At 41.9% G+C, this 10,614-nt stretch overlaps 1 protein-coding gene across 3 annotated transcripts in view; it reads right to left on the bottom strand.

Moving 5' to 3' along the window:
- Positions 1-10,608, bottom strand: part of SLC44A1 (solute carrier family 44 (choline transporter), member 1) — a 231,977-nt gene extending 221,369 nt beyond the window's left edge. For all 3 annotated transcript variants that reach the window (XM_010843534.1, XM_010843533.1, XM_010843532.1), the window contains exon 1: positions 10,558-10,608. In XM_010843534.1, the coding sequence (XP_010841836.1) occupies positions 10,558-10,593 (36 nt within the window). In that variant the 5' untranslated portion in view covers positions 10,594-10,608. The remainder of the gene's footprint in view (positions 1-10,557) is intronic.
- Between the last annotated feature and the right edge of the window lie 6 nt (positions 10,609-10,614).

Genomic DNA, 10,614 nt, shown 5'->3' with positions numbered 1-10,614 from the left:
TTAAAATATATTTTTGCTATTATAAATAATGCCACATGTAAATATTCTGGCATCTAGCATTTACTATACTCTTGGATTACTAAATTAAAGGGTGTCAAATTTTTTATGGCCTTCAATACATGTCATCAAACAGTATCCCAAGAGAGTCAAACCAGTTATTCAGCAAATCAATAAAGTATACTTGAGTCAAAACCACATGAGCAATTAATATTATCCTGTTAAGTTTTACCAAAGGTACAGATGAACAGGGTGTCTATGTGCCCTTAATTTGACTTATGAGCAAAACTGAACATATTAACATATTAGTTTACTAATTCTCCTTCTGTAAACTAGCTATTCGTTGCAAAGATGCAATTTTTATACCATAAGAGCTCTTTGTATCATAGAGATACTCTAAATTATGATGTGAATCTTCAGTCTTACTATTGCTTTACCAAAAAACAAAAATACCCAAAATTAAACAGGAGGGGGGAAAAAAAAGGACACTCTCTTTCTACTTTTCTATTCTAGTATATTCCACTCAGTATTGTGGCTCCTTAAGTCCATCAGTGGAGAAGGCAATGGCACCCCACTCCAATACTCTTGCCTGGAAAATCCCATGGATGGAGGAGCCTGGAAGGCTGCAGTCCATGGGGTTGCTAAGGGTCGGACACGACTGAGCGACTTAACTTTTACTTTTCATTTTCATGTATTGGAGAAGGATATATGGCAACCCACTCCAGTGTTATTGCCTGGAGAATCCCAGGGACGGGGGAGCCTGGTGGGCTGCAGTCCATGGGGTCACACAGAGTCGGATACGACTGAAGTGACTTGGTAGCACCAAGTCCATCAGATAGAGGTAGAAAGAAAGGGAAGGAAAAAGAAAACTTTAGGGGAAAGAAAGGGAAAAGAAAGAAAAGATGAGTACTAATCAGATAGAGATAAACACATACAGAAGTGAGAAGAGGTAGAAAAGCAAACAGACAGCTTGAACGGGAAAAGGTTATAGTAACACCAACGTCCTCTTAGTGCCCACTGGTTGTGGGAATACTGATTAGCTATCTAACCATTATTCCAACCTTAAATGCTCTTCTTTATCCAGCAGCTATGCTTGCCTCCTAACAGGAAAGAAGCAGTTGGGGTGGGAAAAAGAGAAAGATGGGGCTTAGGCAGTGGCTAGGTGGCACTAGTGGTGAAAAACACACCTGGCCAGGCAGGAGACATAAGAAACATGGGTTCAATCCCTGGGCGGGGAAGACCCCTGGAGGAGGGCACAGCAACCCACTCCAGTGTTCTCGCCTGGAGAATCCCATGGACAGAGGAGCCTGGCGGGCTCGAGTCTATAGGATCACAAAGTCGGGCAGGACTGAAGCAATTTAGCACGCACAGAGCAGTATTACTGAGGAAATAGGAAGATGACTGTGTGACTTTCGACTAGCAACTGTGAAGTTTTATAATGGAGCTATAAGCAAAATATTAGGAAACACTATTTTACAAGCAGAAGAAATCAGCAAAACTAGCAGCTATCAGTGGCTGCCTACCCAGTCACCATTCTCCCCGATCCTCCTAGCCTGGCTGGCGGTGTTCTAATTTTATTCTGGTGTTGCTTCACCCTGTACTTGACTCAGAGGGAAATCCTGGTTAGTCTAAACCAGTTACTGCACCTGTGCCTCCCCCTTGCTACAGATTGTTTAAAGATGAGTACACAGCCCTCCCTAACTCCTGTTGAAAGAAAAACCACTGGGAGTTGTCAGCTCAGCATACACGAGTCTTCCAAAAGAGTCACATCCATCTTGGGATCACAAGGGGAGCTAAATGAGGGAAATGTACCTTCCATAAATGACAAAAAGAGAGAGAACTCAGGTCCTTGTGGACATTATGTCATCAAGCCAAAGAACTAACCCAGCTAGAAGCCAGCCTACCTCTCAACTTGTAAGAGATGTTTCCCTTAATGTTTAGCTATCTAGATTTATGGTTTTTCATTTCTTAAAGCTGAATCATACTTAAGTGATTCATAATGAAAAATCTTACAAAATTGTGATTGTTATCATTACCATTATCATAATGCTACCAAAAAAAGGAAGGCACTTCAATACCTTCCCTGCTACTTGAATATCTCAAAGTAAACATGTATTTTCAATTTTTCTATCTTTTTGCTGTTTTCCTTATTTTACATTATAATGTATCCAGAAATCAAACACTTCCGTTAAACAATTTACAGCATATCTCACAACCTCAAAAATTAGGATAAAAATAGCTTTTAACAGTTTCCTTACTAAATAGATGTCTAAATATTTGGTTGTGGGATACTGTAGTAATATCATTTTCACACACACACCAAAAAATTCCAGCAATTTATCAGCCAAAAGTTTTAACGTAAATCTTACTGTACAGCTGATATGAAATCAGAAAGGAGTCCACAAAGGGGAAAAGACTAACATCCCCTAACTTCAGTTCAGTTCAGTCACTCAGTCGTGTTCAACTCTTTGCAACCCCCTGGACTGCAGCACGCCAGGCTTCCCTGTCCATCACCAACTCACCTTCTAACTCACATCTTTACAAATACACTTGCTTCACACATGAGATGTATACCTGCAACAGACAAGCTGCTTAAGACAGCTGCTAAGACTTCTGTTGAGAATCTTCTTCGGAAGTAGTTGTCCTTTTATGGAATTCCCTGATGTTCCAGTACTTAGGACTCGGTGCTTTCACTGCCGGGGTCTGGGTTCAATTCCTGGTTGGGGAACTAGGATCCCGCAAGCCATGTGGCAAGGTCAGAAAGAATTTGTCCTCTTAAAAATTTTTTATATTAAATTTTAAAACATCAGAGTTACTAAGGTTGGAGTTCATCCACATCCAACCATGGAAGGAAAGAAAATTTGTTCAAATCTCTTCAAATTTCAAAGTTCAAATTTCACAAGCACCTATCATGTACCAGGTACCAGCTAAGCATAGAGAATGTCAGCAATGAACAAAGCATACATGGTCCCTCTCCTCATCAGCTCAGTCTAGACCAGAGGTCAGCAAACACTTTCCCCATAGAGCCACAGAATAAATATTTACACTTGCAGGCCACAAGGTCTCTGTCACAACTAACCACTCAACTCTGCCACTGTAACATAATAGCAGCTATAGACATTGTATAAATGAATGAGTGTGGCTGCATCAATAAAACCTTATTTGTGGATGATGAAATTCAGTGATATAATTTTTATGAAATAATTTCTCACGCAAAGATGGTTAACTTTTTTCACCCATCTGAATATATACAGATACCATTTTTAGCATTATTAGCTTGCAAGCCATACAAAGATTTGGCACATGGGCTGTAGTTTTGCAACTTCTGGACTAGATATTAACCATATAATTATGTATTGCTTTAAGTGTTCATAGGTAAAATATATAAGGCTATACAAACTTAATGAGGAGACATGGCCTAGTTTGAAGGATCAAGGAAGTCTTTTCCCAACAAGTGACTCTAAGGCTGAAACTTGAAGGATGAGTATCAGTCAGCCAAAGACTAGGGAGACAAGCAAAGAGCCTCCCAGACAAGTGAAAAGCATGTGCAAAGCCCTAAAAGAAAAACAAAGTCTACTGAAGAATCTGTGAGGCTGGATTACAAAGATTAAGGAGAAATATGGTATGAGTTGACAGCGATGCGGCAGAGAGGTAGAGACCAGCCCACAAAGCACAGCTGGCTAGTTTCAGTTGACTCTGGTCTCTGTCTTAAGAGTAATCAGAAACCATTAATGGGCTTCAGGTAGGTGGGGGACACAATCCCCACACAGCTTTGGAATTTTTAAAGCAATCATTGGACTGCAGTGTGGAGAAAAATTGGAAGGAAGCATGAATGAATACGAGGTGACCTAGAAGCAAAGTTCTGGCCAGAGATGACAGAAGCTTAGACTAGGGGACTTGCGATGGAATTCAGAAGGTAAAAGAGACAAGATATGGTGACTAGATATGGAATAATGAGAAGCAGGTTTCCTATATGTCTCAGGTTTCCAGTTTCCATACCATGACATTGGTGTCATTCAGTGAATCAAAGATGCTGAAAAAGATGTGTCTATCTGTGTCTACATACTTTGAGTTTAGTTTTGACACACTGACTTTGAGTTGCCTACAAGACATTCTAGTGGAAGTGGTAAGTAATAGGTGGATATACAGTTTTGAAGCCAGGATAAAGTTGGCTTCAGTTCAGTAATTTAGTTTGAGAATTGTCAGCAAATGGGTTGTAACTAAAACCATAGAAGGAGATGGAATTATCACAGAAAGGGTATGGAAGAGTGGTTTTCAACCTTGGCAAAACATGAAAATCATCAGGACAACTTTAAAACTTTTTGATGTCCAAGAAGTACCCCTGGATCAAGGAAATTAGAATCTCCGAAAGGAGAATCCAGGAATCATGTGGTGTTTTTTTTTTTTTTTTTAAGCTTTTAGGTGTTTCCAATGTGGTATGAAGATTGCAAAGATAAGACTTAATGGTAACTACAGAAAGATTAAGGGACTAAGTGGGTTTCAGGAGTTCCCTCATGGTCCCTTTCACTTTTCACTTTCATGCATTGGAGAAGGAAATGGCAACCCACTCCAGGGTTCTTGCCTGGAGAATCACAGGGACGGGGGAGCCTAATGGGCTGCCGACTATGGGGTCGCACAGAGTCAGACACGACTGAAGCGACTTAGCAGCAGCAGCAGCAGCATGGTCCACTGGGTTAAGACTCTGCACTTCCACTGCAAGGGGTGTAGATTTGATTCCTGGTTTAAGATCAGGGATCTGGGAAACTATGATTCCACATGCCTCCTGGAGAGGCCAAAATTTAAAAAAAAAAAAAAAAGACAGAGTGACTAAGTAGGTTTCTAGTTTGAGTTACCTCATAATGTATCTTTCTGACCTCAGACCTCATATCTCTACATTCCAGTTTAGTTCAATAGAAAAGACAGTAGTTCTAGTTTATCTCTAATAGTCCTGAGAGTCCCAAAAATCTGAGTCAAAGTTATGAAACTGAAATAATTCTCCTTTCTACAGGAAGGGGTTGGGGAGGAAGGAGATAGCAAAATATTGACTTGGCCAGAAAGTTTGTTTGGGGTTTTCCATAACATTTACTAAGGACTTCTCTTGTGGCTCAGACGGTAAAGTGTCTGCCCGCAATGTGGGAGACCCAGGTTCAATCCCTGGATTGGGAAGATCCCCTGGAGAAGGAAATGGCAACCCACTCCAGTATTCTTGCCTGGAAAATCCCATGGATGGAGGAGCCTGGTAGGCTACAGTCTATGGGGTCGCAAAGAGTCAGACATGAAACCAATTACCAGTAGCAGCATATAATACAGAATCAGGTCATTTCAGTTCAGTCGCTCAGTCGTGTCCAACTCTTTGTGACCCCATGAATCGCAGCACGCCAGGCCTCCCTGTCCATCACCAACTCCCGGAGTTCACACAGACTCACGTCCATCGAGTCAGTGATGCCATCCAGCCATCTCATCCTCTGTCATCTCCTTCTCCTTCTGTCCCCAATCCCTCCCAGCATCAGTCTTTTCCAAAGAGTCAACTCTTCGCATGAGATGGTCATATATTTCTACAAATAACTATCCTCCAAGCCAACAACATTTCTAAATGATAGGATTAACACATCAAATAGTATTTGGTAGTATTTGTTAAGCCTGGGAACTTTCTAATTGGACTAGTTTTGCTTATTATATCATGTTGCTCCCTATCTAGTAACTGCAGCAAGTTCAAAATGGCATGACTTGAACTTGGACATTCCTTATTTCACAATGTTATTGAGTGGACCTTTTCTAAAGATAAAATGAACTGCAATTTAAGATATGGGAAGCATATATGTGAACACAGAAACAGAAGCACAGGACTCAGATTCAAGACAAGGGTAAAGTTTGGATTGATCCCTTAGTAGCTCTGAGACTTCAGCCAAGTCTCAACTAACATCCAAGTCTCAACTTCCTCAGCTGTAAATGGAAGTAAAGTCGACTTCAGAATTACTGGAGAAGTTGAAATGCGAAAAAGGCTGTGAAAAATAGCTATACAAAAAGTCTCATCATTTTTACATTACTTTCCAGCCAATTTTAATATTAACATTGATTTATATATTTTAAGGAATGGATCTTCTACACGTGGGCATCCCTGATGGCTCAGATGGTAAAGAATCCGCCTGCAATGCCAGAGACCTGGGTTTGATCCCTGGGTTGGGAAGATCCCCTGGAGGGGGGCATGGCAACCCAGCCAGTATTCTTGCCTGGAGAATCCTCATGGACAGAGGAGTTGGCAGGCTACAGCCCACAGGGTCGTAAAGAGTCTGACACGACTGAGCAACTAAGCACAGCACAGGCTAAAAGCGCAGTATTCAGAAAACAAAAATCGTCTTCATGCTACGATCTTTTGTTTCAGTTAGAACAGGTATATTTTGTTGGGCACATTTTCACAGAATAACTTAGTCTCTGTTGGTCATTCCCACTACTCTTCAAATTTCATTTTTAACCCCTGACTTCAAATTCCACAAAGCAGGAGACTACAGTTACTATTAAAATTCTTTTAAAGAACAGTTAACATTCTTAAAAGTTAACCAGTGTTTGTGAACCACTTGATTGTTTCCCATTTTTCATTTCATCCCAAGACAAGATATAAGAGCTAGAAAAACACAATTAAATATGGAGCTCTCAATTTGACGACATGGGACAAGACCAGAGACAAGAACAACCTCTCCAACAGACAGATACTAGGGGCAGTTTGTTCAACGAGAAAGATTATCCTCCATCCCGCTCACGATTTCTAAGGTTAGAACCAAAGGACACAGAACTTCAGAGCACGTGCAAAATCTCCTGACTTCCAAAGCACTACTGTGAGAAATACTGATCTAGCCAATAACTACAAAGACTTTTGACAATTCGCTAAGTAATCTTTCAAAAGCTTCCTTCATTCAAACTGGTTTGTCAATGGGAAAGAACATTTCATAAATCTGAAGATTTACGACTGAACTTTGAAGTTTAACATTACAAGAATAGAAATTATGTCAGGTTATAACAGAACAAACGAATTATGGAGAGTTGGGAATAAATTTTAAGAGTCTTAGGGAGGATTAGTGCTGTAAAAAGAAACTCAAGACTATCTTACTTTTATGTTCCCTTCAAAGAGATTTTTAGGCAAAGGCTATCATGTACTGGCTTGTCTTGAGCAAGTACTAGTATTAGCAAGTAACTTGCAGTGGTCACTAATAAGAAAACAAAACATAATTAAGAGTTCTATAAACATTTCTAAGAGTTCTTAAGATTCTTAGACACATATCTGATACAGTACAAATAATTTTGCCAATAATTTCCTCCTTAAACAATGAAATACAAGTAGGTATAGAACGTGACACTTTATCTAAATCCAAAAACAGGATAATTATTTTGAAGACAAATTATGATATTGAGACACTGCCAAGAAAATGAAAATAATACCCAAACAGACTACAAGAGATGAAACAATTTGGAAGACAATAACTCTTTTATGAGAGCCTACAGTATAGCAAGAGACTATGAGGAAAAATAAATTATATATATTTCAAAAGTGAATCCCTACTACAAAGAGGAAACACACCATATTTACAATGATAAAACCTGCCAGGGCTTTAAAGTTGCTGACGATACGACTGAGAAAAGCTAAGCTGAACTGCAGATTACCACAAAGCGCGTTTGTTTTGATGTGCTGTGCAGGTTATCATTAGAGTTTGCAGACAAGCTCCTTTAAGACGTTTTAGCCACTGCTCCAACTAAAATATAAGCACTGAGCGGAGCACCAGTAGCAAAGAAAAAAACCTGCTCAATTTTGCAAACTGACAGTCCCATTGAAAGAATAGGATGGAATGTGGGAAAGGCAAGTGAATTTTAACTTAAACAGTTCAAATTTGAACTTAGAAGAGGATGGCTTGGAGACATTAGTCACCATCTCATGGAAGTGAAACAGCACATGGTTCAGGGCTGGATTCATATTAAATGTTACTTGCCAGCCAAATGTTCCCATCGGTGTATCTATATTCTGTTCACTGACTGTAGCTGAGCCACTATCATGTACAAGGTATAGTAAGGCACTGCAGTGAATACAAATATGCGGAAAACAAAAAGAGTTCCTATATTCAAGAAGTTTACAATCCAGTAGAAGGGATGAAAGAAACACTGTGCCTGAGAACACAATCCAGGCCTCTTAGAGAAGTTCATAGTGATATGGAGGCTCACATTTAGAGAAGATGTGCAGCTGCATCCCTATTTGGTTTCAACACAACACATATAGATACTATATTATCCCAACTGATGATGTTCCTGAAAGGAGCATTAAAATACAGCAGATTGATAACATTTCTCAAATAAAGAATGATATCAAAACCTCAAATAAGGGAGAAAAAAAAAATGATGACCTGCTTTTTGGCACAAAACCTGCTCCTCAATGCTCCACTGGACACTACAAGTCCCTAAAGCTGAACTTAAGGGCATGTGACAGCTGTTGATTGGTTATAGGAAACCACAGGGGCAAAAAAAAAAAAAAACACACCCCTCAGGGTGCATGACACGCGTCTTGTCTGTAGAACACGGCATGAAGCAAACAGTGGCTGCAAGAAGAGGAAAAAACAAGGAAAATATGTGGCAGCATTCTGAAAAGTAAGATGTGGAGCTAGTCAAATGCAAGACCTGTTAAGTAGAGTTTGGGTCCAGCATCCATCCCTCCCAAATTTAATTGATTATCAACATGGTACAAGCCATCCATAAACTATCCAATACTTTCCTGTCTCTAAGGCATTTCATGTCCAAAAGAGGATGCATAGTAAACCAATTCTTCAGAGAAAGGCAACAGCAAAGATACCATGTTTGTCAAAATAATATTTAGGTAAATATTAGACCAACAGCACCCAACTAGATCCTCTCTCTCCCCGAAAACCTCTAACCAGTTGAAAGGTATTGTGTGATTCCACACCTTTATCTGTTAATATGAAAACTACAGACCTCTCCCTCCTAACACCACTATTTATAGTTTTTCTTTGTTATTCTAACTGAACAGTAAGGTTTAACTAAGCCAATCAGCCTATGATCCTAATAGGAAAAGGGAAAAAAAAAAAAAAACACGAGTAAGCAAACACCCAAAAAAGAAATGGACAACTAGGATGGATACTTAATAAAACATAGATGTCCTCCATTCATCTGCAATTCCAGTCATTTTCAGACAGATCTCAGATTTTCAGAACAAGTATGCAGGTTATTTAAAACTGAGTTATATATAGTCATTTAGCAGTAGCAAAACACTTCTGGCATTATCACAGATGCTAGATCTCTGAAGGAATTTTTTTCCCCAAAACTAGCGTTTTTCTTCACCAAGAACCGACAAGCCTTTATTTCTAAAAACAAGAGCCCTTGTCTCCCCCGCAAAACAAACAAATCAAAGACCATAGTTAAATTCTACGCTAATGAAACTGTGAGATTACATCCCAGGCATTGTCAGAGCCTATTTTTCATACACCACCACCAGACAGTTTGATGCAGTATTCCTGATTGCTTTTTATCGTATTTGTAAATACACTCACTAATCCACTAAATTAGGTAATTTACAAACAGGTCCTCTCAGTTATTAGCGGACAGCAGTCAAGTCCTATTACATCTGATCCTTATACAGTTGTCTAAAGCATTTCCATCCAGGTTAAGGGCTCCGATTGGCAAGAGAGAGAGGCAGGTTAGCGAAATTTGGATGGGGGCAGGGTAGGCGCTGGGAGAAATCTCTGCATCTCAGCCCTCAGCGACAACACTCAGCCAGTGTGCCCACAGAAAAACTAAATTCGGCACCTCTTCCTCCTGTTACACTGGCAACAAAGAGGGAGTTTCCGTAACGCTCCCGTCACCCTCCAGGTGCCCAATCTCCTTCCCAGCGCAGTCCCCGCGCTCCCGCAGGGGCCTCGGTGTGCGAAGAGGCCTGGGTGTCTGAGGTCAAGGCACAAAGGGGGGATGGGGTGGGTGGGGAGCCGCTGGAATCTGGGAAACCGGGTCGTAGGAGGGCTCCGGGATCCGCTTAAACGCTTGAACCCGGACCAGGGTCTGCTGGCAGGAGAAAAGGGACAGAATCTCCAATAGAGCAGAAACTGTAATAAGGTGGGAGATGGGGCGAACAGCCCAAGCTGGAGCTACTCCTCCAGGGAGCACAGACGATAGTCTGTGGATGTGCAGCGGGCGGACTCCAAGGAGGTGGGAAGCCAGGAGGCAGGCCCGGAAGACGAAGGAAGAGGGGGTGCCACCTGGGGCAGAGAGCAGGCGTCCTTCTTGCCTCTACCTGCGGGCTGGCGGGACGCGCCGCTCAGGTGTGACTAGGAGGCGGCGGCCAAGTCTGCAAGGGGCGCCCCGGGGGCCGCGCTGAGGCGCCTGCCAGTCGGCTGCCCTGGGAGCCAGCGCGGGGGCAACGGCGGGACAGGGGGAGGTGCGGGTAGGGGACGTCTCTGGAGTGCATGGTGGGCTGAAGGGAAGCTTGCGGGTGGTGGAAGGCGGTTGGCGCCCGCCGCGCAGCGCGGGGGAGGCATCCGGGTGGGCGGCCGGGAGGCGGGAGCCCCTCACCTGCGCGGCTGAGGAGGCGGAGCTGCAGCAGCCCATGGCGGGGCCGGAGGAGCCCGG

The sequence above is a fragment of the Bison bison genome, unplaced genomic scaffold (genome assembly GCF_000754665.1).
Source record: "Bison bison bison isolate TAMUID 2011002044 unplaced genomic scaffold, Bison_UMD1.0 scf7180017864183, whole genome shotgun sequence".
In the NCBI taxonomy this organism is placed as follows: domain Eukaryota; kingdom Metazoa; phylum Chordata; class Mammalia; order Artiodactyla; family Bovidae; genus Bison; species Bison bison.
This window is presented reverse-complemented; position numbering and strand designations above follow the sequence as displayed.